Genomic DNA, 26343 nt, shown 5'->3' on the forward strand with positions numbered 1-26343 from the left:
TGACGGATACAGGAAATGATGTCATGTTGACGCTTCCGCTAGACTAGTATACGGAAGTGGACACAGGACCGTGTATGTCACTTTCGTAACCGGGAGTATACGGACTAGGTGTGGCTCTCGTATGCACTGGTACCCGTGTACGTACTGATCTCACTTCACAGTAAAAAAGTGTCTCTTACCTAGCCTAGCTCTATCGCTACCTCATCTGTATAACCCGCACAAGGCCTGGAAGAGATATACAAGACAGCCGCTATAAGAGTACTCACTTCGTTGTAGCTAGGAAAATAGCCTGGCAGTAGTCAAGATCAGAAGATACTCAATTGATTTCTGACACTGACTGACTGAGAAATGGGAGATTCGTGGTCTTGTTTATCATGTTTAGGAGCTGAGGAGGCCCCAGTGAGTCACACACACACACACACACACACACACACACCTCACACACACACTCACACGTACACACACGTACACACACACACCTCACACACACACACACACGTACATGTACGTACATATAAAGAGGCTATAATTAGTGTAGGTTGCACATCATAATTATACAGTGAAGTAACAGGCTATAAATACATTCATGAACAGCGTTTATCACGCTGTGTTTTTGTCATTGTCATTCTATTCATACGATGAACTGTAGCGTTGCCAGAACACTCTCTATTGAGCCAGCTTTGTCCACTTCCCTTGTGTGTGTATGTATGTTACTATGTATGAAGGTTAACTGCAATGCCTCCGCTGTTGTCGTCGTGTTGTCTAATCAAAATTTATGTTGTTGTACACTATTTATAGACGGAGTCCCAATTTTTATTAATATGAAAACTTGATAGTAGTTCTGTACGTGTGAATAATGACACAAAGACACGCTTATTGTTGAATGGTACTGGATCTTACACACCTCAACATGTGTTTCTGACCATAGAGCTTAATTACTCCTTAATTAAGTGCAGTTGATACTAGAAAATGAAGCCGATATTATTATATTATTTTGTAAAGCATCCCTTCTATTGGTCATTGATACTACATAAGCAGGTTGTACCAATTTTATACGAGATTGTCAAACGAGCTTTTATAGGTCTATACGCACTGTTTCACGGTCTTTGTCTATACACGACCGTGCATTGCTCTATTTGGCATGGCATTGTGTAAATGCCTTTGTGTATCCATGGTCTATAAATAGGCATTTCTGTAGAGATATTCGTACCAATGGGACATTCCTTCAAGCCGAGGAGCGAGTGCCAACCGTCCTGTATAGCTATTGTGTGTAATGCCTTAATTGTTCTTAAGAGCTTATGTATTAGGGTACATGTGAACTTAAGTTAATGACATTTCTGAGGCAATTAGAGTCATTACATTGCTCATCATCTTGTTCTAATGCTAGAGCTACTTAAAAGTGTGCGACATTCCACCATTTTAGTAGCTACACTGTAGATGCCTTGTATATCTCCTAGCTACACCGTACTACCCACTATACACTGACTGTATATGCCCTAGCCACCTAGCTACACTGTACAGTTATGCCCTAACCCTAGCCCCCTAGCTACACTGTACAGTTATGCTCTAACCCTAGCCCCCTAGCTACACTGTACAATTATGCCCCAATCCTAGCCCCCTAGCTACACTGTACAGTTATGCCCTAACCCTAGCCCCCTAGCTACACTGTACAGTTATACCCCAATCCTAGCCCCCTAGCTACACTGTACAGTTATGCTCTAACCCTAGCCCCCTAGCTACACTGTACAATTATGCCCCAATCCTAGCCCCCTAGCTACACTGTACAGTTATGCTCTAACCCTAGCCCCCTAGCTACACTGTACAATTATGCCCTAATCCTAGCCCCCTAGCTACACTGTACAGTTATGCTCTAACCCTAGCCCCCTAGCTACACTGTACAGTTATGCTCTAACCCTAGCCCCCTAGCTACACTGTACAGTTATGCTCTAACCCTAACCCTAGCCCCCTAGCTTCACACCAACCCCCTACCTCATACCACACACTAGTGAAGTCTAGTCCCTGTGTTTGTAACTATCATGTGTTTAGTCTCTCAACACCTCAACACCATACACAGACTTTGTGTGAAGCCAGAACGTAACCAATAATAATAATAATTATGCAACTCTATTATTATGATTGAGAAATCCATCATTTGGGATATTTCATATCATTTGCATTCCAAAATTGTATTTAGGTATCTACTACATATGGTGTGTATCTAGGCAACCATACGATGCTACTTGTACTAGTTATAGTTGGCATATCTTTATGGTGGCAGGTTCAGAAGAGCCATGGCATATATATTATACTGTACTTTATTTTTGTCAAAGAATGGTGAAAATGATCATATTTGTTTTGCAGCAATGCTGTATTTTTATGTACACACAGAGAGCGTAAGTTGTGGTGTTCCATATTTAGACCTTTGTGTGAGTCTATTTATAGCAGGAAGTATTAATTATAGAGCTGGTTAGAGGTCATTCAACTGTATGCTTATATAAGGCAGTGGGATAATGTGGATAATGTGATCACCACACACACACACACACCCCACATGCACACATCCCCACATCCCACACACACACCCTGCCCACACACACACACACACACACACCACACACACAGCCACCTCGTAGAAGAAAAATCGATAAATCTTTGATAGGACTCCCTACAGATTTCCACGTAAGTTCACAACACCGCTCGTATGTGTGTATACGTTACTGTCCTTCCATGTCATGTGACTGCCCTTACATGTCATGTGATCTCCCTCACAGCATACGGGACACATTGGGAGCAGTGACTTTGGTACTGTAGATGTGAGTTCAATATAATTATTTTACAGAACTTCTTATACTGTATATTTCAAGCGTATAGACTTTTGCTGATTAAGTATGTACCGCGAATATTATAATTATGTATGTAGCCTGGCCTTGAACAGGGTTACGATCCATTTTGTCTCTCTCTTCCAATCACAAATATTTGCACATGTCCACACGGACAGTGTCTCAACTATTAAGCTCACTGTGTGTTACACAATAGTAGCCTCATAATTATTATCCATTGTCTCCCTTTCTCTTACAGTTAAGTAACGTGCAATCGCAAATGCAGTCCAAAGGCGGCTCAGAAACAGGCACAACCATCCCGGAATCAATTACACCTACTGGGAAATTTGTGGTAAGAATGTGTACATGTACATATAACATTAGATCATGTGATCTCTAGATAGCCTTGGGCGTTCCTTAGAATGTATGGCCAACATGATCTAGCTTCGTCCCAGGCCAATTTTATAGTGTTACAATAGAGAAAGTGAGGCCAGGAATGAGGCTAGAACGTGTAGGGTTTAGGGTCAGTGTTAGTGTGTACTATAGTGTTTTCAACTGAGCTTCTCAACTAATTGCAAGCTACCTTCAACACAGCTGATGGCAGTGGCATAGCTATCTCTAAATATTGATGGAGTTATAATTATAGGAAACTTGTTTAGGAGTTCATTTCTTAGCAATTTTGATATACTGTACACTGTGTACAATATTATTATGACATGTACAGTGATGTGCCCACACTGGTCGTGGTGGTGGTGGTTGGTACTAACCACCTCCTAGGCCTATGGTTGACCACATGTTAGGCCATTAAAGAGGTGTTGAATTAAGGATTGAAAAATAGCTGCCACTTTCGACACATCACTGCTGTACAATTAACATAATTTTATTGCAGTACTTTGTGTACAAACTACCCCCCCCCCCCACACACACACACACACACTTTAACCCCCTCCTCCACACACACACACACACTTGCAGGGCAATCACACGCAATAGTACAATGAAGCTTTATATATAATAAAACAAGACAGTGCAAAATGTATTATTGTATTTGATTGTCATCATTTCTGGATCTAGAAACTAGTGACAGATTTTACCAGCCCACTATAAACGTTCGTCTCTTTAACCAAACTCTTTAGGATGTGTAGTTTTTGTGTTTTCATTATTTCTGCTGCTCTTTACGGAGCGATTATTCTAATTTGGGCCACTGTGTGTGTGTACATGTATTTTTTTCATCTATAAGCAAAATCTTGTTAATTATTAGTTTATTTACTAGCACTTCAATTAATTTTAGTCAATGTTAGTGTTGTTTTTGGTTCAGCGATGTATTAATTTGATTTTTGTGTGAGCTCAAAAATTATTTATGCAATTGAACAACCTCGATATAAAGCCGCATGATAGTCAATATCAAACCTCGTTCTAGCATGTTTGTTAGCGTATAAGAGTTGACTATTTTGGAATTCCTGGCTCCTTTGCATGCATGGGGTATAGCTACCCCGACATCCAATTATCCCCAAATATCCTCTTCATTTTGAAGAGTTATCAGTACCATAGAGTGTTTACTAGATTTCTGCCAGCCAGTACAATGCAAGCTATATATACAGCTAATATAACTTTTTTTTTTTACAGTTGTTCAGTATCTATGGTAACATAAGAACATGGAATGTCACATGAATGATGACGCATGTCTTACCCAAGTTGATCACGTGCAACCATAGATAGTGTAGAAAGTGGGATTGGAAACGGGATCACGTACGTAGGCTTATCAAGTGTGTGTAATAAACGTAAAGGCCAGTGGACAATCCAGGCTTCGATTAACGCAGCTACAAGCGCTAAATTACGCACGTTCAGAGATACCAAAGACAAGGTTTTCTCCTATTCTTGGACAAAGGTAACACTATCAAATTTTTTTTTCTTTCTTTAAACAATATAACTTTGATGCATTGCATACAGGGAAGGATTATTATTATAGCTTATGGTAATGTCAACCTAAAAACAGAAAAACAAGACATAACAGCACAACAAAAATTATTAAGAAAAAGAAAAAAACAGAAACATAGAACACAACAAAAACAAAACAAGGACAACAATATTAAAATTAGTGTAGTTAGTGCTACGTACTAAAAAGACAATGTAATTTCTTTTTAAAACTAAAAGAAGATGTACTATCTACAATAAACCTAGGTAAAGTATTCCAGTGAGTAATAACTTCTATATATATAAAAAAGGAAGACTTATTATGTGCAATAGTGCTTATATACATATGGCTTAAAAAGTGGTTTGGAGTGCGGGGTGAGGGGTGAGGGGTGAGGGTGAGGCGTGAAGAGGTTGGAGGGTATGCATGAATTGTTATTAAGAATATTATAGCATACTTTTAGTTTTTCTTCTGATGGTAAGCGGCAACCAGTTTAGTTCTTCTAGTAGGATACTGTACGGTTCCTTCCATTTGCCCGTGATCACCCTGCCAGCGAACTTCTGAACATTCTCTAGGGCCAAGTTATCAACTGAGCTCCTAGGGTCCCAGATCGCAATAAGACCAGTAGCAGTATTTATTAGAGCCTCTCTTACCATGTAGGTGCTAATTATTAATTGGGGCCTGGATTTCCAGGCGTATATTAGTGAAATTAGCGGCATATTCAACTGGGAATGACTTTCTGTATACCTATTATCTTTGTTTATGCCTCGATGCGCATGCGCAAGCGAGGTATACGGTAGTGTGTTTGTGTGTCTACCAATACCATAGGCCTCCATGCTTTTGCACTTGGAAGTCATCTACAGTATAAACATGGCTGCCACATCTATAGATAAATGAATAATGTTTATTCCAGTCCTGTCTTCTCTTCTTGAACTTCTCTTGCTTCTTGATGTTCCTCATAGGTATTTCACTTTCATTATTGAGAAAAGAAGGCCGGTGAAGGAGGCTAACTCCTCAATTCCCTGAGTGAAGTTGCTAGGATTGCCAGGAAAAGAAAAGCGCGAAAAAGCGAAGAAACAAGAAATTCGGCGAGTGCATAACTCCAATCCATTACAACGTCATGAACATGTACAGTCGAGTGGCCTACTGTTGATAGAATCAAAATACAGGTTGGGTAAAATGCACAGTCATTGCACTACAATAAGAATTCACCTTTGGACAGTGAAACTAAAATTAATAAATATTACTAGCAATAACATAATTATTACTTGCAATGTGAAAGGATTGGCCAGGAAAAGTACCAAAACAAAAATATATATAGCTTAAATTTCTTGAAACAGTACATGTGAATGACGTTGTAACGGATTGGAGTTATGCACTCGCCGAATTTCTTGTTTCTTCGCTTTTTCGCGCTTTTCTTTTCCTGGCAATCCTAGCAACGTTCACATTGCAAATGTTTTTTAGTTTCGATATATTCCCAGTACTGGCTGCAACAAGATGCTGTAGTGATGCCACAAGGACTGAAGTTCACAGTCAGGTACGTATATATACAATGTGTATCGTAAACCTAAAACTCCCCTCGTCCCTTTGCAGTCAAATCATTCATTGACATGGTAGGGGACCTGTTCATCCTCCCTGACGCAAGTGCCTTTCTGAGTGAGCGAATCGGCTGGAACCCTCTCGAAGTGTTTAACTATATTTCTATTTGATTAATTATTTTTTGACGTGTGATCAAACAACCATAATTATAATTATGAATCGAATAAACTATAATACTAAGAGTATAAGAGTGTGAATACACAATACGCTAAAGTGATCAAGCTATTAAATTGTATTTCCCTCGTAAATCATCCATTCATAGCTACAACTTTGTTGCTAAAGTCAGTGCAGTTACATGATGCTGGCACTGCTAAATATCTTGAATCCTTCGTCTTCACAAACAGAGGCTTAGTGGCTTCTCTCGATCTCAGTAGAGTGTTTCTCTGTATTAATATTAAAAGGGACAAATATTAAAATGGACAAGCAAGCTATACAAATGTAGACTGGTATTTTGGACTTATACATTCGATGCTCATCACTTCTCTTTAGCTCTAGCTCTTCTCAAGTTTCATGTGCTGTCTGCTCTGTAATCTGTGCTGCCATCATATCCCAAGGTGCTGTGAAGAAACTATTATTAGCTTCCGGTGGAGTGAATTAACTTCCTGTGTAGCTTGGACTGGCCAACAGTCGCGGTCTGTTTCCAATTCCCTCTTTCTACACTATCTATGGTGTAGAAAGACGCTCATGTAAATTTGCCTAAATTTTTTTGTGTTGAAGTTTCTAAGCAAAGCCCATGTGGCGGCTTTGTGGCTATATTTAGTTCCTGCCATGTGTAATAAGATTGGTGCAGGAAACAGGAAATAAACTGCAAGAGCTAGAGTTATAGCTACTTTTGCGCTAGCCTCGATTCCAGGCCGCTAAGGCCAAGCAATTGCGAATAGCTCATTAATAAATTCATGAGAAAATAAAACTCCACATAGGAGCATGCGCTGGAACCATGCGGTTCGACTGTGTGCTCAATTCTCACCTGAAACTCTCCTCAACTCTGCATGATGGCGGACTATCAAGCACCTATGCCTATCCCAACAAACCCAATAATCCAAACCGATTGGACGACCAAATTGGGTAGATCAGATACAAGAGCACCTCTAGCAGTTAGGTCTGCCTACCAGCTTCTCAGCAAAAGTGATAGTAGACCTACTGTCACCCAAGATTATTACCCGAGGCCCGCGTGGGCGGCCACGGGTATAGTAGTCCGTTGGTCTGTTTGTTTGTTTGTACTTGCACATGCGTTACTTATAACTGAAGTGATCCTGTACCAGGTCCAGAAACAATGGAACAGGGTCACTAAAGTAGAAAGCTGTATATACCAGGAACAATATTGGAACAGGGTCACTAAACCAGAAAGCTTGCTTTAGCTGACTGGGATCCATGCAGGACCTGGAGCCATACTTCTCTGAGACTCCATGCTTCTTTGCTGTGATCCTAATCCACAGTGCATATATTTATAGTACTACTACCTGTTCTCAAATGTTTCAGCATGCCTCCAGTCTGGTTTAGTTTTATTGCTCCTGAGTTGCTGTGCAAGTCATGCATGATGATGATAACAACATCACTATATGCACTGCATTATATCAGTCTTCTGGTTTCTTTATAATCATGTCACCAGCCGAGGGTTTGCACTTTAGTGCTCTAGTATCAAGAGGCTTTTTTCTTGCAATAAACCTGCTGCCCGACCGTCATATAATTTAAAGGATATCTTAGGCACGGAGTATATTACTGCCCATGAAGCCGAGAGAGCTCTGCGCAATTATGTCGCTACTATTCTCTCTACACGTACACAAGCTGTGCCTGTCGGTAATTGTAAGTTGAAGCTCGTCCCACCTGTGAATACGATCCCAACGAGTAAAGTGAAGATACTGGATGGTTCCATTGAGGAAAACAGCGCCACCATCTTTATATTCGAATTGGAGTCCGATGCAAACTGGTATACCAGTACTCTAAAACTGGCTATTTATCTTTCAAAAATGCTAGCTTCACTCTAAGGCCGGGGGCCCAACCGATCGATTCCATTTCTGGATTTTACATTCCTTATAAAAGTGTCCAGTGTGTGGTGGAGGTTCAAGTGAAGTGGTCTGATAAGGATTTAAAGTTTGTTGAAACTCATTCTAATGTCGAAAAGAACGATATTGAAACAAGAGTCAAAGCTATTTATTTGAAAAACAAAGGTTATTGGAATGATTATAGTGAGCCGATGCCTTCTATGACGGTATTCAATTATCCAGTCACCCCTTTGTATCTATCAGCCAATTTCGGAGATGAGGCAATACAAATTGAGTCAGGACACTCTGTAGTCGTCGCAATTTCGAATTTAATTTACAAGAAACCGATGAGCGACACAGATGTTAAACGGTTGTCTGAACTCGTAATAAACCCACCGGAACCTGATTTTCAAATCGCTTTTCCCTTCTCGGACACACGTCGTGTAGGAAGGTGTGTGTGGTTCATAACGAATCAGTATCTACCACCACCAAGTGACTCTGTGATCCAGGAGAATCGTGTATGGTATACAAGATCATTGGTGAAAGTTGTAAACACCTTGCGTTCTAAAGGCATTGCACATCTAGATATAAGAAGCGATAACATTTGTGTATGCCGTGATGGTAATAACCTAGCACTCATCGACTTAGACAGGAGCTGTGATTCAGATGAGGATGCAATGGTTTATCAGTATTTGTACCAGTGGCTCTGGAATAAAAGAGCATTGGACTGTCGTAAATCTTGACTGGTTCCAGGTTGGAGTCCTGTTGAACGACAAATTTCCTGACCATGCGGAAGATCGTTTCATTTTAAAACTCAAGACCGATGGTGAGATATTGGCCATTCTTGTCATAATTATATACCTATTCTAAACCTGTAGGTGTTCTTGATGCTCCTCTACTTGAAGCATTTTGCCAATGAAGATTGAGAACTTGTAATTTACTTAATATAAGCAATTAAAAAAAGGGTATTTCATATGTTATTATTATCATTATAATAATATTATTATATCATCATCTGATTGTTCATCTATCCTAACTTATGCTCTCCCGTTCTACCGCAACCTTCTTCGTTCAAAACTGGATTGTGATGTAGAACGTGGTAGGATGTATGATAGGGTTGTTGTAGGATGTGGTAGGGTGTGGTACATTGTGATGTGGTAGGATAAAGGTACAAGGATGGCTGAACAATCCTGTGTATATACTACAATTAAAAAATACGATATTGTACTGTTTACAATTAAAATAAATTGTTAATATCAAATTTCATATTAAAATTTTTATGAATGTAAGAAATGGATGCATACAAATGTTTAGTATAACTACAATAGTAAGGTACACATGTATTTGCTCGTGTACTTAGTTCACTGCTCGGAGGCCCCTCCCCCTTCCTCCGTTAACGTGAGGCCGTCTTGTTCCAGTCGAGGTTTGAGCACTGTGTCCAACTGTTTGGCTATGTCAGACACCTACGTGGGTGGAATTTATTATTATTAGAATAAAAGATTGACACTTTACTACTCCAGTATTGGAATTACAGATTCTTAAATTTCGTGGATTGGCCTGCATTTCGTTGAATAAATTTAGGGCAAATCTTCTGTTAGCTTAGCATTTCGTGGACCCAGTTTTCGTGTAGGATTGCTAACCCACGAAAATAGTGAAAACTTCGCGCTATACTAAAGTACATATATGTTACGTGTTTATGCACAAGTAGGAAGCAAGCTCTACTTGGCTAAAAAAGCTGTTAGATTTAATATAATTAGTGACACGAAACTGTTGCTCATACCTTGACCATGAGGTCCGGATACTTGTCCGGGTCATTAGAGATAGCTTGCTGTAGCTTTCCCATGTAAGCATCAATAGTGTCCACGGTGGGGAGATCCCCTGAGCCTGAGGGGGGCGGGGCATCATACGTAATAATACATGTACGACCCTTTTCATGTACCTCACTCTCGAAACTAAAATTTTATAAAGAGGGGGAAATGCGAAAACATGTTACAAGTAGTGTTACAGTAGTGTGGGGATATATACAACAGTTAGAATGAAGGATTATATTAGCAGTTGATTATAATTTTTAATATTAATACAAAGCTGAAAGTAGCTGCTAACTACAATGTACAGGTGTTGGCTATCATTATAAGATCAGGAGTACTGTATATGCAATCTTGATAAGATGTAAAAGTATTCACGCAAGAAAAAAATACAGCAAAAAATAGTTTACCTGGTAGAGGAACCTCCTTGAACATGGTGACTAGGATCTCACGCAGCATCACGAGGTGACCTTGTAGCTTCCCATTCCTGTCTTCCTGCTTCTTAACCTGCATCACATGACTATCGTAATCATGACACTCACATGACTTGGAAATGCTAATACCTACAAATTGTAGCACTATCAAAGAGCAACTAAATACATTTTTTTACTTTGAAATCGGATGTTTCCAACTCAAGTTATGGACAATCAAAGTTAGCTCCGAAACAAAATGGAATGTACTTAAACAGCCTTAACTCGAGTATCGTTGATCCAATATCAAAAATTTTAGGATTTTCTGAAAGCTTAGAAAGAGACCTTTCAAATGATGTGTTTCAATCCAAAATTTTGTCGGGGGTCTAATTTGTCATTTTTCGGCCTTGGACCATGGGCTATTATTCATGGTATCGCCAAATTGGCAAACACTTTTATCTCTCAAATATGATTTTTGATGATGCTATTTGAACTATTTTTTTCTAAGCTTTCAGAAAATCCCCAAAAATTTGACATTGGATCCACGGAATTCAAGTTATGGCAGCCGAAAGAATCACCAAACCATTGAATAAGCCTGCTACCGTATAGCGGGTATATTTCGAGGGTATACTGATTAAGTATGTACCGCGAACATTTATACCCACGAATTTAATATCACATGCATGCATGCTGCAAAAAGGTTGCTATTACACGAAAATCTTTCTAACGGGTCATTCCGCGAACGTTTACACCCTCGAAAAATATACCCGCTATACGGTGGTACCTCATTTTGTACTTTAAGTACAGCGCTCTTCATGCTATCAACATGCCGACTCAGCAAAGCATTCTCTTCCTCAAGATTAGAGCTCGACTGCCGCAGTTTACGCAACTTTGCCTCCATTTCTGCAATGGATCACATGATGCTATCACATGACCTATCACATGGCATACGAACCTCTGTTGTGTTTGAGAAACTCGTCTGAAAATATCGGAATATTCAGTCCTGGAACAAATTGTTGTTGGCATGACAACGGGGTTTTCCCAGACGAAGCTCCAGCCTGAAATAAAAAGACAAAATTAATAATATTATTATGCAATGAAATTTGCAAGGCCATAAATTTAACACTTAAAAACTGTATGGTGTGAAATTTCCGAGGCACATCATTTTCATTGTACAACTATCTCTAAAAGCATTTTGTTGACTAAATTTCTCGCTATTATTTTAGTCAAATGACGTGGACTTACTTTTCGTAGAGGATTGCTAACCCACGAAAACAGCGAAAAATTAAGCGCCTCGAAAATGTTTTATAATAATTATGGTATCCTGTAGTTCTAAGATCTTAATCATTATCACATGACGTACCTTTGCAGACGGTGTGGTAGTTGTTTTGGAGCTGGTGGCGCTTTTCTCGTCATCTGTTTTTGGTTTCTTCGACTGAAGGTTTGGGAATTTCTTGCGAATGAATTCTTTGTAGATGTCAGTTTCCTGATAAGCCACGTACTCTTGTATGTATCTCTCCTTGTCCTCCTGGGCCTTCTGTTGGTACTCCTGTGTGTGTGTGTGTGTGTGTGGGGGGTGTGTGTGTGGGGGGGGTGTGTGTGTCCATGTGCGTGTGTGTGTGTGGGGGATGTGTGTGGTGTGTGTGTGGGGGTGTGTGTGTGTGTGTGTGATGTGTGTGGTGTGTGTGTGTGTGTGTGTGTGTGCCCAGAATTTTAAAAATTTACATACTGTAAAAGGCGAATGTATACATGTATACAATGCACCAGCAACTACATGTACATGTACAACAGTGTTCATACAGTGTCTACATAGGAAGCAATAATAAACCAAACTATGGTGTACATGAAATGTGAACGTTACGCTTGATTTTGCACAGTCAAATTTGTCAAAACAACTTATAATTATAGCACCGCACCCACACCTTTTTCTTAGTCTGTTCAAGGTCTGCCCACATACGCCCGATGATTTTCGCTCGATCTGAAACGGATGTGTCAGGATGATCCAATCGAACGTCTTTCCGCACATCGTTTGTGAACATCATGTACGCAGTTTGCGGTCGCCTCGGGGCATTAGGATCCTTTGATTCATGGGGGCCACGGGTGGTCCGTTTTCGTTTACCAGGAGTGGGTGTGGCCTCTTCAGCTGATTGGCTCGTCTCCAGTGACGGAATCTCAATCTCTGCAACTGTTGAAAAATGTGCAAAAACGATTATTTTTACAGCATTTTGCAAAAATTTGGGTGTGATTTTTGATCGCATACAGATTTTTTCGCTCACTACTTGACATGTCTGTTGGAAGGATTTCCGACAAGTTGACCTCGGCTTCTTTACTTTGGGCCATGGTAGCACACACACAAGTAGCAGAAGAGCGAGTAAAAATCGATGTCTTTCAGGTCGTCAAAGAACAAAGAGACATTTTGTGTGCCCATAAGAGCACGTGATCCTCATGCTGGCTGATGAAAAGGGGGCGTGAACGTGTAGAAAGGGGGCGTGACGGGTGTTACAAAAAGGAGGGTGGGGCTGCTCTGCAGAACACACACAGTGCAGCCATAGATAATAGAGCAATCTATGGTGCAGCAAGATGAGGCTTTTGTTGGTGCTTGTGTGTGTATCTCTAGTCAACGCACAGTGTGATGAGAACAGCTGTACCGTACTCTGCTATCCAGGTACCCAAACTAGAGAGACTTTTTACATTAATTGTGGCACTAGAGAGTAGGCTGGCTAGCTATAGTCTATATAGTAGTTGTGTACACTGTACATTGATTCAGAGTATAGCTGCTAAACTTAGCTGTTGAGTACATTGATTGCATCTCTCTTCTTTCCTTCCAGTGCATTGGCAACGAGATCTGTGCCAGTTTTACCAGCAGCTGACAGTGTGGAGGAACTCTGCCTCAGGCTGTGGTCTCTCCCTGCCTGCACTACCTGAGTCCAGACCTGGGTTATGGCCTGAGGGGGTCTCTTCCTCTGAGGAGCAGTGGCAGATAGCCAGTGAATATTGGCAGGAGGTGACATCTCTGTGGGAGAGACGCTACGACAGTGCACAGGAGTCAGGTGATATAATGTACCCTCTACTTATTTATTAAAAGCTAATCGCAGTCTCAAAAAATGTTCTAATATATTTTTACCCTCATAATAAAATTATTATATCATCCTTCATGCCCCACAGTCACTGTATCCCCACTTATCGTTATGACTACCAACGCTCCGTCTATTGAGCCGACCAATGGCATCCTCACACCTGATAACAACTTATTCTCCGGCTCTGGTAGCGGCAGTGACATCACTACAGACCTGCCTACCATGGCAACAACTACCATGGCAACAGACGAGCCAACCACTGCTGAGCCAGGAGCCTCCATGTTGAACAACAGAGAGAGATGGAATGCGTCCAATGAGGTAAGAGGAACAATTAGTGCAGCTATAATAATAATTTAGGTGTGACCCTCTGCATACCGTATAGCGTGTAATTTTCGTGGGGCAAAATATTCGTGGTTTTCGTGGTTGGAGGTCTGACCACGAATATTTTACCCACGAATGAAGCGACCTTGCCTACCTTTACCCTGCAGTGCAAGCAGCAATCACGAAAATATTACACACAAAATGTCTCAATATTGCTGAACCACGAATATTTTGTCCCCCGAAAATTACCCGCTATACGGTAGTTTATACATTAGCAAATAGACAATTAGACCTCCTAATTATAATGGAACATCCGTATGACTCTGAGCGCTATATTATATAGAGCTACAATTACAACTATAATTAAAGTTATAATGCAATTAAATATTTAATGCAGTATAATTATTGTTGTAAAGTCAAGCGGTAATTTCATCGTACACATGTGTGTACACCGATAATAATAGTGCATCATTTTTATGAAGGAATGGGAGCTGCTTTTCACGAGGTGGGTGGAGTCTTCTCAGCAGGGGGCGGGTCTGAGGTTGCCATCAGACGTGGATGTGGGTGTGGTCATTGACAGCTACAGTCAGAACGAACAAATGAACAGGGAAGCATGGTCACGGCTGGTTAGATTCTGGAGAGAAAATCATGACGTTTACAACGAGAACTATAACGGAGTGTGCCCGGAATAATTAATAGTAGTTTTGTTTTATTCCCATGCACAAATTATACGCTCTCTCCTTATATATATAATTAATATTAATTTCACCAATATCCTCGACCATTATCTGACTATCTCTCCATCCACCTTTCTTCCTCACCTTATTTAACGTGTATATATAATTTATTATTGTCAGTCAAAAGTTGAACGTGAAACAGTGCACACACGTAATATAAAACAGGAAAATAACTCGTACATTGCAGTACATGTTTAGTAAATGCAGGGCATTCTATAATTCTAATGACAAGTCCAGTTTATCTGTTCAGGTGTTCGAGATTTGTCTGTTTCAACAAGTCTAGAACTTTAGAGCCAATAGAAGCGACCTACAGAAGAATATAAAATAAAATAAATACAATTCTAGCGTTCGTATGTATTCAGTGTACGTATATCTACACAGCTATACGTACAGTGAGGTGATGGACGTCCTCCGCCACAAGGGGTGTGTCTTCCTCGCCTCCTCTCACAGCCATTTTCAGAGCTCCCACAAAATCGAACACACTGCAGCAATAGAGAGAAGGGCAAAAACTTACATGTATAACCCAAGAAGCCACTTGACATTTGTATGTAAATTTAATTTTCGTACGGCCATTTAACTTGTTGATACGTTCAAATCAAATTTTTGAATATGCGCTGTACCTGAACTTGTTGGGAATGAGAGTCCAGAGACGGTCGAGATGCTCGAGAAGTACACCATTCTGCAATAATAGTTTTAAGGAATTACTATAGACTTATAAGCACTTGCATATAGCACAGTATACACAAGCAGCTATAGAAACGTGTTATCATCTTACATTTGCAAGGCTGACCAACAGACAGTGAAATAGTGCGCAGTGGGACGACTCTTCGTTCTTTAGTTCCTCCACCAGAGTGATGGCGTCTAACCATAACTTGTTGGATAGTAAGAGCTGCAGGCAACTCATGTGTGCGTTCAGATAGTCACTGTGTGCGTGGTGTGGGCGTGTGTGTGGTGTGGGGGGGGGTAAATGAAGACTCTGGTATAATCAAATTAATCAAGAGTGTATAATAGTTTCCAAATCAATTTTCATACATGTACACGTGTACACACATAATTACTCGTACCTTCGCAACAGTAATTGACACCTCGCTTGTATAGCTTCTTTTGAAGTGGGTGTGGTTTTGAGCGACACAAACATTGGGAGAGCGTTGAGTGCACGATGAAAAAAGAAATTTTTTCGACATTTTCTCGCAAATGCCGAATCTCCTTGAGCTTGAAAATCTCGTACCAGCTGTGCAAATGTCACAAATGGGAGGAGGTCCGAGGGGTGGGTGCGGTACAGTAGTCGACACGTCTCCTCAAATAGAGGAAGGTGATTGGTCGTTGCCTATAAGTGGGCGGGGCTAATTGGATGAAATGTTACTGTAACAGTTAACGTACTCTCATATAACTTCGTTGAATTCGGACGGCAGACTCGGTTGCTAGGATACCACGCCAATTTCTGGTTGACGACCAACTACCAGCCTCCAGCTCCTCGATAGCTGGGCGCGTGAGGTACAAAGTTCAAAGTTCAAGCACTATTATTGTTAATAATTTACCTTTTTCAAAGTTGTCCACATCAAAGAAATCTCTGATGCCTAGCAACGCTTGTTCCGTGTCTCTCGCACACAGAGAATGGAAAAGAGCTCTCGACGATGCTGTATTTCAGGGGCAGTATATATTATTGTATTACTAGATACTTTGCTGGTGAAAAAAACTATTGCAAGGATTGTGGTGTTATACAAGTAAGTACTGGTATTATAGGTTACAACTGTATGCGATTTTATTCTCAAAAATCGCAAATGTTTGATGCTCGCAGTGATAGTGTTTCTTGCATATTGTACTGACCTTCGACCTCTCCGTCAGATACACTCTCTGACTCGGAGCTTTTCAGGAGTTTACATAATTCAGCACGAACATCCACACTCCCACCACCGTCCTGTAGCAGTGCAGACAATAGGTATACTCACTGTATACACACCCACGCCACCCACACACCCACACACACACACAGTTCTTACGTACATTGGGTTGCTCTAGTTGCTCTAGTCCTGACTCAAACTCGTGACACAACTGAAGAAACTCTTCCAACAAAGGAACTGCACAGACAACATAGATGTTGTATAAAACAATACGTACAGTGTACGAAATAAATGTATAAAAATTATAGCTATATAAATTTTTGTTCACCTATATCAGCATTGAGTGGAGTCAAAAGGTCCTTGTCGGACGAGCCGTTACTATGGTACCGGTTAAGGAATGTTCCCACACACTCGCTCAGTTGCTGTCTGAACTCTGGGTACTGGAGGCAGCAAAGAACAACGGAAGTGGACGTTGGAAAACATATTAATAGTCACATGACTTACTCCGGCCAACAGGGCTACTATAAGGGCAGGATTTTGTAGGGCAGAGTTCTCACTCAGTAAGCGAATCAACTAGATAAAAAAAAAGATTATTAATAGCCAATTTTACAGCACATTGTATACATGCATGTACAGTGACACCTGTTTATATAGTACAGGTGTTTAGCCCTAGGGGCAGACAACAGTGGCTGTATTATAGAGGGTGGTCTGCTAACACAGGTCCAAACACATGCTATGGAGACTTTGGGGCCCATTAACCTGGCTGTATTATAGAGGGTGGTCTGCTATAGGGACATCACAATAGCTAAACTTCACTGCATAAATACAGCATTTATAATTCACCTCGTGATGTGGCTGTGGTAGGAAGGACTCTTTAACAGCTGACTCATTCTCATCCACATTAGCCTCATTCTCATCCACATTAGCCTGGGACATGGGAACGAAATATTAACGGAAAGTTTTAGCATACAGCATTGGTAATTACAGAGTATAACGTTCTGTACTTGTATCAACATTATTGTATCACCTTGACAACATCGAATACCCCCTCTAGTGAGTAGCGTGTGACGAGGAGGTGGAGGTTCCAGAGCTGAGACAGTTTAGCAGCTAGTAACTGACCACTGTCCAGGTATTCACCAGGAGTTGTCTGCGTGGGTGTGTGTGGGTGTGGAGTGGGTGTGTGTGTGTGTGTGTGTGGAGGGGATATAGTCTTACAATTTCATTGTACTTCTACTACAGGCAAGGTTAGGTGGGTGAGATGAGTGTGGAGTGTGCGTGATATGTGTGTGAGATGTGTGTGGAGTGTGCGTGTGGGTGGGCGTGAGATGTGTGTGGAGTGTGTGTGTGGGTGGGCGTGAGATGTGTGTGGAGTGTGCGTGTGGGTGGGCGTGAGATGTGTGTGGAGTGTATGTGTGGGTGGGCGTGAGATGTGTGTGTGTGTGTGTGTGTGTGTAGCTGTATGGCTATGAATATACTTACTTCATCGGCATTGGTGGCTATTGGGAACAAAGCTGTGGCCATAAAATGAGCATGATCTACAATTTTATGACTTCTCAGCAACCATAGTCCGTTGTTTCCATGGACACCACAGAATTCCGGGGTGGTGGGTGTGGTCCACAGCATTGACCCCATCCCCTCATGATCATCACACTCCCACACAAACTCTCCAGTGAACTTATCGTAAATTCTGGAAGAAATAATGGTATGATAATTACGACAGTTTATGAATTCATATTTACGTACCGTATTATTTTCGCTAAAATTACTGGCTTAGAGAGAGCCCTTTTGCGATCTAACTATTGCGTTTGGCAAGGATCGTGTGTATTTACTGTGTCATACTAGTTTAGGTTTTGAGGCCCTTTGGGCTTCTAAATCGTGTAGAAACTTCCTAAACAGCTAGTGACTCCTGTTTCCAATTCCTTTCCTTTAGATCATGCAAACTAAGTAAAAAAAAAACTGTTTAATTTAAAAATATAATTTGAAGAGTGGATCTAACAAGTGAGTGGGGGGGGGGCCATCCATAATAGTCTCTTAAAGGTCACCATACACCAGGCAACTTTCAGCAGTTGTAGGCAACAGATTTCCTGGCTGGTGTATGGTGGCCTTTATTAGATCACGTTTGCCATAAATACTGCAGACACTGTTTAGGAAGTTTCCACATGATTTAGAAGCCCTCAGGGCTAGTAGAACCCTCACTAAGTTCGGGATACTACAACCAGCCCTTTGGGCTTCTATTTAAAATCATGTAGAAACTTCCTAAATAGTGTCTAATTATGTTTGATGCTCGCAAAACATTCTAGTGATACAATACGATATACGTAAGTATTACTGCTGACCTCAGCACTCCTTTGAGACAGTAGCCAAAGTAGGTGTGTACGCAGAAGAGGTGTGGCGTAGTGTAGAGGTGGGGGGCGGTGAATATATCGGAGGGGGAGGGGTTTCGTTGAGCAAAATCCGACAGTCGTGTCAACTGAGATGTCCCAATTAAACCTGCAAATACAAATCAGGTTGTAATAAATAATTATTAAAAGTATTAACATTCATTAATTCGCTTCATTTTCGGGGAACTAAAGTTTTGCCGATTGCACAATTATACGATAGTATTAAGGTACACAAATCACACACACATTGGAGCGTTGTATCACCTTGCTTGTTGACTGATATACTGTGGACAGTTCCATCACTGGCCAGAGCTAAAAGCTGTCCTGTATGAGAGTTGGTATCCACGGAAACCAGGCTCGGCCCAGACAAATCCTGCAAATAATATAAATAAAATTTAAAGTACTCGTACATACATGTACGTGATTATGGTATCGCCAAATTGGCAAATACTTTATCTCTCAAATATGATTTTTGATGACTCCATTAATTTTATTAAACTCTTTTTTTCTAAGCTTTCAGAAAATCCTAAAAATTTGACATTGGATCCACGGAATTTAAGTTATGGCAGCCGAAAGAATCCCCGAACCATTGAATAAACGGATGTAGTTGAACATCTTTCAACAGCCTTAACTTGAGTACCGTTGATCCAATGCCAAAAATTTTATGATTTTCTGAAAGCTTAGAAAGAGACCTTTAAAATGATGTGTTGCAGTCTAAAATTTTGTTGGGGCCCTAATTTGTCATTTTCGGCTGGGCTATTATTCAAATTTAAGCATGCTTCAGAAGAAAAAAAGAATAATTATACAGATCGACTTACTTTGCTCCAATATCCGGCCAACCTCAGGGTGAGGGTTTTAAAAGAGGTGGTCCTTGAGGCCACGCCCACTAGCAGAGATGGTAGTGTCCTGTGTGAGCCCCACACCATAGCACTCAGCTCACCAGGCACAGCAGGTGTCCAGAATAACAGCAGTCCTAAAAAATTAATGCCATAATTATCGTTAATAAATTCAGCTATAATAATTTTCTCATTTCCAACGTCCGAAAAATTGGCCTGGGAACAAGACTAGGACATGTAATTACAATTAAATGCAAGTAGCTAGACCACAGTACCTTTAGGATACGGGGTTGTAGTGGGTAAGAGGGCGATGCCTTCCTCAAAACATGTCAGTTTGAAAGGAGGTGAATTTCTGAGTATCACTTTTGGGGGGCCGAGATCTACAGATCCGTTTGAGGGGTAGTCTAGTAATCGGACTGTGACTTGTGAGGAGTGTGATGTGTGAGGGGTGTGTGGGTGTTCAACGAACACGAGTTTACTAGTGGGTGTGTGGAGTGTAGCCTCGTGAACAGAATAGTCGGTAGTTGATGAAAACGGAATCTCCTCTGTGTGTGTGTATGTGTGTGTGTGGGTGGAGTGTGTGGGTTTGTGGAGTGTGTGTATGTGTGGAGTGGGTGTGTGTATGTGTGGAGTGGGTGTGTGGGTCTCAGAGCTAGTCCAGCAACACTTAATACGTAGTACAGCAGTGTACATGCATTATATAATAGTTAGACACTGTTTTGGAGGTGTCTATGGGATTTAGAAGCCCAAAGGCACTGATTTAGTATCCCGAGCGTAGCGAGGGTACTAAAGTGGCTGAGGGCTTCTAAATCACATGGACACCGACAAAACAGTGTCTAACTCATTTAGATACTAGTGCGCATGCGCAAACTGCTTGACTACAATACAATTACTTGACAACGGAATACTAGGTATACTAAGTAAATTTGCAGGTATACTAAGTCCCATAGTATACCTGCTCTGAGGCACTTTTCCCATGTACTTCCCATGTACTTCCCATGTAGATCTTATCAACTAGTGTCTAACACACGATACAAACAGTACAATGTACCTCTTAGTTCCCATGCGAACTTGGTCGAGTTATACTCAAAAGATGACAGTATTCCGCAATCCTGAAGCTGCATGGTACAGTTGAAGATTTGACACAGCTTAGTAAATAGTTATGCATGGAACTGTATCTAGTGAAGTATCTTTGAATGGCCATAACTAGTGTTACAATGATTCAATTTATGAAAGCCTAAAAGCAGCTCTTTAAAATGGGATGCTTAAACTGAGAAATTTGCAATGATCAAAGTTCCAATTTTGAAAATGAGTTATTTAATTTTAACATGCCAACTGAAAGAGATAAGCGTTCAGAAAACCAGAAATTGGGTCACCAGAACTAAAGTTATGGCCGTTCAAAAAGTTGAATTTCTGCACTTATAGCAAATAACTCACCACAAGGATTCTTTGCGAGGTCCCAACAGTCAAATCAATGACATTGATCACTCGCTTGCATTGGTTGTTCAACGGCAGTAGGTAGGGGGTCATGTGATGGTCATGTGATGTAGGCTCCTCCCTCAAAGGCACACGGCTGAAGGCATAGAGTTGGGCCATACCTGCAATACATTAACAGCATGATTATACTGATTGGTCGGTCATACGTAACATGTAGCTTGAGCGTGATTATTACTATGATATCCATTCTGTACATCAAATCACATATTCTAATAATACGATGTAATACGCTATTTTGAGGATTGAAAATGCTAACACTTAGAAAATCACATCACTTTTAATACATGTTTTAATTTGGGATGGGTTAAGGTCATAGTCCATCTATTATTACCAGAGCACTGAGCTAGCGTACATAATTATAATTATAATTATAAACTAATTAGTACCGTCATTTATTTCGTCTGTTAAACTTGACTGCTTTGGTAGAGTGCTCACAAACACATGACCAGGTATCACCGTGACATCATCGATCACATGACACGTGTCTCCGTCAGCCTCAACACTGGGAGTGGAGATCTGCCGGAACAGTTCCCTCAATACCTGTACAAACAAGAATTAGTCAAGACAATGGTTTAATGTCTTTAATAGCTACACAGACATACAACGAAATACCTTACAAAAGTATTGTGGTAGGGGGGAGTGGCAAGCTAGCTGCTCATAGCCTCGAGACCAGCCGTTCGTTATCTGAAAGAACGCCTGGTCAAGTTCTAATGTTCAACTTGTCTAGCTGAGTCAGCGTTTTATAGCATCGGGTAATACACCTTGGGCGGACATTACCGGTCCAAGAAATTCCTGGACCATAGAACGAGTGCTACATTAGAACTTGACCAGGTGTTCTTTCAGATAACAAACGGCTGGTCTCGAGGCTAAGCTGCTCATGTGTACAGCTAGCTATTAAATGCAAGCCTGGTGTCAGCCTTGTACAAGTGTCTGCAACTCACCTGATGATTGTAGATGTTGGGCCAGGCGTCCCAGATTCTCTGCAGCTCAAACAAGGGCATAGTCGGTAATTCCTGAGGCTTTTTTGTGTTATACAAGAGATGCTGAATCAGCAATGTGTTTGTTTTTCATACCGACCTTTGAACTTAATTGTCTTTCCGCTCCACACGCGCTCACTTCCGCAAGGCCTGCGCAGGATGTAATGTTTGCGAGGCAGAGGAGGGTGGACAGGGTCAAAAGGTGGTTTCTGGTCCTGAAGTTTTTCTAATAGGGGGATTTCTCGCTATGCAGTCCCCAACAAAAATGTTAGGTCATTACGACGACTATACTATAAGGCCACTCCAAGTGACACTCTGGTTTCTGGTCCTGAAGTTTTTCTAATTGCATGCGGGCGGGCGGCTTTTCTCATTATGTCATTATCAATTTCACCTTATGAACTCATTATTTTGAAAATGAATATCATTATCACACTATTTTGTACCACATGGACCATTATGCGCATGCGTAGTAGAAATAATGGGATAAAAATCCAATAATGAGATAGAATAAAATCTGATGCGGGCGGTGGACCAGAAACCAGAGTATCACTTGGAGTGGCCTAAGCTTTTACATTCTCCCCTTTGACCTCAAAGGAATTCTATAATTATCACATGACTGAAGGCGTCATGATGATGCATGTCCAACCTCCTCTGGAGGTATGATTTCTATGCAGACCTTGTGATCTACAATGCTATTTAATTAACAGAGACAATTGGAAAGAACAATAATTAATAACAAAGTTGCTAAGCTGAGAAGAACTAAATTCTTGACAACAAGTGTTAATGTCTCTTCCACAACGCAATGCAGTGTATATATCTGCTTGCATGGTACTCCATGTATATTTAATTGTGTATAGCACACATTGTCATTAATAATGGTAGCACCATGAAATACATCAAACTTTTAGGGGCATCACTGCCTGAATTGCCAACGGTAACGCAGCATTGAGGTTCGAGACAACAGCCTGGATTACAGGTATCTGAATTCAGACGGCAATCAGTAGGATTTGTAACAAGGCAGCAATCAATAGGACAATTCGTAGAATTTTCTCCACTCTGACATGTGAAATCACCACAGAACTGCATCGAATCAATTTGTCTCTTTCCCCGTTCATTAACTTGAGACAGGCAGCACTCTTTAAAACACATAGCCCAGTTTGGGCAAAATCCAGGGAAATTTGTATAGAGCCAATACGTATTGCATCTGCTTTCACATGCACGTTGAACCTCACAATTGACGCAGTCGAATGTGTTGAGGAGGTTGCCTCCTCCAAGTGGGTTACTCAAGCCTTTCTGACCACAGTACGAATTACTGCTCCCACCTCCTTGGAAGGTTAACCCCACACAACTTTGATCTAAATCATTAGAATTGTCACAGCAAGTAAAGTAGTGAAATCCTGTCGAGCCTCCACGATTATACTCATTACACTCACTATTTGCTTCAGCAGTAAATAGCATAAAAACTAAAGCAGCAATAAGATAATATGACATTTTCTATGCTCTATAGTGCAGTATCTGTGCTCCTGTATTTACTATAGACTAGCTTATAAACTATGAACAGACTGTGGCAGTGCTTAGTCTGGCCAAGGGCGTATACAGAGAAGAGGGCATGCAACTCGCCCTATCTCAGAATCATCCGACTTCGTATTGAGCTATTTTTAGAACTGCCCACAAAAACGCCCACGCGTAACCTTTGACCGCACAAGGTCAATCAAAGTCTTTTTTATATCTGAGCTAGCTAGCTAGCTAGCTAGCTCGATTGCAGCATAGTAAAACTAGTTCTCAGCAGCAGTATGGCTCGTACTAGCAGTGTCAAAGGCAAAGGCAAACCATCCAACAGTTGCAACTCCAAGAAGAAGAAACCTAGGTACAATAAACCTGTCTTCCTTAGTCTCTAGTACTTATACGCCCAGCACTTAACTTCCCGCTCAAAGGGGTTGTCTTGACCTGGATGGACTAGGACTGGTCATGACATTTCTCTAAAATAATACTGCACTGTTAGCTAGCTCATAGATAGAAGAGGGAGGGATTGGAAACGAACGACAATTTCAATGATATCCGTTGAAACACTCCTTGTCTTGTTACGTAATCACGTTCTGGCGGGATTGTAACAAAGATTTTCTCTGACTCAGTTCTTGCAGACGTTGTTAGAGTCTAACTTAGACTTCTGGGTTAGGCCAGATGTCCGTGGCTTAACTGTATTCATACCTGGTAAGTTAGAAACTTACTTCAGTAGAGTTGAAGCAGAATAATAGGCCAGTTTTGTAGGGTAAGGTGATAGTCAAAATTATGTCTCCCTCTAGCACATATGTAAAGCTGATTTGCAGTTTGTACCTGTGTCAAACTGTATACTTGGGTCCTAGTGCTTTGCGTAAGTATTACTTTTTGAATGATACAAGTGAAACTTTTGTACTATATCAATAAATAAAGTATTTCAGGAGTGTTTTTTGTCTCCTTTTTTCATCTCTAAAAAGGGCTAGTTGAATATATTCTGCTAATATACTGTTAGAGGAGTATTTGAAGTTTTGCATTGTCTTTGTTTGCACTTACAGAAATGCCGTGAAAATTTTGAATCGTCATTCACAAAAGAATGAATTTAGGATTACTGGTAAGCATGCTATACTGATTATTGCCCACACTATACTTTTATAACAATACCTGCAGTGAGGTCATTTGTGGAGATGGTTAGATATCTGTTCACAATACCTGGAGTCATCAGCAACAGGTTGTGCCAGGACCCCGTTAAATTGGCCAACAAAGACAGAGGGGTAAATCCAACGAGAACCCGAATGTTAGTGAATTTGCTAAGAACACAGGCTCTTCGGGTGATCAACAGCACATGTGCAACAATTAGAGGCAACTGCTGAAAGACAATAGAAGACGACCATTGCAGCTAGGTGATGAGAATAACCCCTTCCCAAAAGAAGGCAGCATAATGTATAGAGAAATCAATTGTTCACATGTTAATTCAATCACATTCACATGTTCAATTCTTAACTGTGATAAATAATTGTTCAATTCTATAAATTTAACTGTGCATGATAATTAAATGATGCTGCAGAGTGTCACGACTTCAATTCTGAGTAGAATTTCAGCCCGAACCATCACACTATGTTCAGAACCCTCCAACGAAATTAACTATCAACGCAGAAGCTGTGTTGAGGGCAACTGCTTCCTCTGGTGATGAAGCTTTGAATCTATGTACTCTCTGTCAAAACAGTCATAAAAGCTTCCTTAAACCTACCTGCATTTACATGAAAAGGAAAGAAAGTAAATGGAAAGTAATTAATTATTATTTATTATTAACAAACAGTTCAACATCACTTACTCTGAAATGGAGCCGGAGCACTACTTTCCATTGTACAGTGCAAATGTAGACCTGAGCTAGAAAGCCATTCTTGAGAACTAGAAAGCCATATACTCGAAATCAGCTGGCTGGAACACAATTTTTATTTTGAGGAAGTATAAGTAGTGATCACTTCCCTCTTTGATCTATGCTTCCGGCAGACAAGGAGTGTTCGGCACACGTGATTCGTTTCCAATCCCTCCCTTTTCTATCTATGGCTAGCTAAACACTGATCTGATGTACACGCCCATAATTATAACTCCGTAAACAACTCCGCCCACTTGTTCACGTCCGTATACTGGATTCTATTTTTAGCATATCCGGTCTCTGATACGAAGTCGGATGAGTATGTAGGGTACATAGTGAGTTGCATGCCCTCTTCTCTGGATATGCCCTTGGTCTGGCCCCAGACCACTCCCTTGCACGTGATCTGACATGTGCCAGGGAGAGGGCAGAGGAGGCTGGAACCACTTGACCTTAGCTAATTAAGGTCACTAATTGGATTTATCCAAACTTCTCTTGCAGACTACTTCAAGCCTAGTTTTTAGTGTCTATCAGTTTAAAACGTTATTTTTCAGGGGGGGATCAAATTTTATTTTCGCCAATTTTGCTCAGAAACAGAGCTAGAGATACAAGTCTCAAACCCAGCTATGCAGTGACCTCGAGAACAAGCCGCTCATGATATCGAGGCTAGTACAAGAGCAAGACTTTTAATTGTATCTCTGCTTCTGAGCAAAATTGGCAAAAATAAATTTGACCCCCCCCTGAAAAATAACGCTTTAAACTGATAGACACTAAAAACT

The 26343-nt window shown here is 40.8% G+C and overlaps 4 protein-coding genes and 3 long non-coding RNA genes across 8 annotated transcripts; 3 read left to right on the top strand and 4 right to left on the bottom strand.

Annotated features, from left to right (window-relative positions):
• The first annotated feature begins 99 nt into the window (after nucleotides 1-99).
• Nucleotides 100-4193, top strand: LOC135336632 (CDC42 small effector protein 2-A-like). The gene is made up of 5 exons (XM_064532515.1): nucleotides 100-399; nucleotides 2623-2679; nucleotides 2772-2813; nucleotides 3079-3171; nucleotides 3795-4193. Exons 1-5 carry the CDS (start codon nucleotides 349-351, stop codon nucleotides 3810-3812), a joined length of 261 nt encoding a protein of 86 aa, XP_064388585.1. The 5' UTR covers nucleotides 100-348; the 3' UTR covers nucleotides 3813-4193.
• Nucleotides 4194-6471: 2278 nt separating this feature from the next.
• On the bottom strand, nucleotides 6472-7035 carry LOC135336646 (uncharacterized). The gene is made up of 2 exons (XR_010394867.1): nucleotides 6794-7035; nucleotides 6472-6713 (listed from the first exon to the last, which is right to left on the bottom strand). It is a non-coding gene; the product is annotated as an uncharacterized LOC135336646 (long non-coding RNA).
• Nucleotides 7036-9559: 2524 nt separating this feature from the next.
• On the bottom strand, nucleotides 9560-12965 carry LOC135336564 (high mobility group protein 20A-like). The gene is made up of 8 exons (XM_064532419.1): nucleotides 12804-12965; nucleotides 12450-12712; nucleotides 11891-12076; nucleotides 11483-11585; nucleotides 11312-11430; nucleotides 10528-10624; nucleotides 10093-10196; nucleotides 9560-9775 (listed from the first exon to the last, which is right to left on the bottom strand). The coding sequence occupies exons 1-8, from the start codon at nucleotides 12865-12867 to the stop codon at nucleotides 9674-9676; spliced, it is 1038 nt and encodes a 345-aa protein (XP_064388489.1). The 5' UTR covers nucleotides 12868-12965; the 3' UTR covers nucleotides 9560-9673.
• A 79-nt stretch (nucleotides 12966-13044) lies between these two features.
• LOC135336592 (uncharacterized) lies at nucleotides 13045-14794 on the top strand. The gene is made up of 4 exons (XM_064532453.1): nucleotides 13045-13192; nucleotides 13356-13577; nucleotides 13693-13922; nucleotides 14408-14794. Exons 1-4 carry the CDS (start codon nucleotides 13108-13110, stop codon nucleotides 14615-14617), a joined length of 747 nt encoding a protein of 248 aa, XP_064388523.1. The 5' UTR covers nucleotides 13045-13107; the 3' UTR covers nucleotides 14618-14794.
• LOC135336444 (uncharacterized) lies at nucleotides 14748-22305 on the bottom strand. 2 transcript variants are annotated; one of them, XM_064532240.1, is made up of 22 exons: nucleotides 22159-22305; nucleotides 21604-21757; nucleotides 21158-21318; nucleotides 20772-20838; nucleotides 19996-20265; nucleotides 19703-19857; nucleotides 19149-19257; nucleotides 18840-18993; nucleotides 17983-18190; nucleotides 17531-17650; nucleotides 17347-17409; nucleotides 17008-17076; nucleotides 16832-16943; nucleotides 16667-16740; nucleotides 16490-16580; nucleotides 16201-16299; nucleotides 16043-16143; nucleotides 15727-15989; nucleotides 15438-15585; nucleotides 15283-15341; nucleotides 15054-15144; nucleotides 14748-14969 (listed from the first exon to the last, which is right to left on the bottom strand). In XM_064532240.1, exons 1-22 carry the CDS (start codon nucleotides 22216-22218, stop codon nucleotides 14901-14903), a joined length of 2697 nt encoding a protein of 898 aa, XP_064388310.1. In that variant the 5' UTR covers nucleotides 22219-22305; the 3' UTR covers nucleotides 14748-14900. The 2 variants fall into 2 exon arrangements, with proteins under 2 accessions (XP_064388310.1, XP_064388309.1); XM_064532239.1 differs by having other exon boundaries at nucleotides 17347-17430.
• Nucleotides 22306-24204: 1899 nt separating this feature from the next.
• LOC135336635 (uncharacterized) lies at nucleotides 24205-25221 on the top strand. Its single transcript, XR_010394853.1, has 3 exons — nucleotides 24205-24405; nucleotides 24747-24802; nucleotides 24859-25221. It is a non-coding gene; the product is annotated as an uncharacterized LOC135336635 (long non-coding RNA).
• On the bottom strand, nucleotides 25133-26306 carry LOC135336653 (uncharacterized). The gene is made up of 2 exons (XR_010394874.1): nucleotides 25523-26306; nucleotides 25133-25438 (listed from the first exon to the last, which is right to left on the bottom strand). It is a non-coding gene; the product is annotated as an uncharacterized LOC135336653 (long non-coding RNA).
• Nucleotides 26307-26343: the final 37 nt, after the last annotated feature.

The sequence above is a fragment of the Halichondria panicea genome, chromosome 5, assembly GCF_963675165.1.
Source record: "Halichondria panicea chromosome 5, odHalPani1.1, whole genome shotgun sequence".
In the NCBI taxonomy this organism is placed as follows: Eukaryota; Metazoa; Porifera; class Demospongiae; order Suberitida; family Halichondriidae; genus Halichondria; species Halichondria panicea.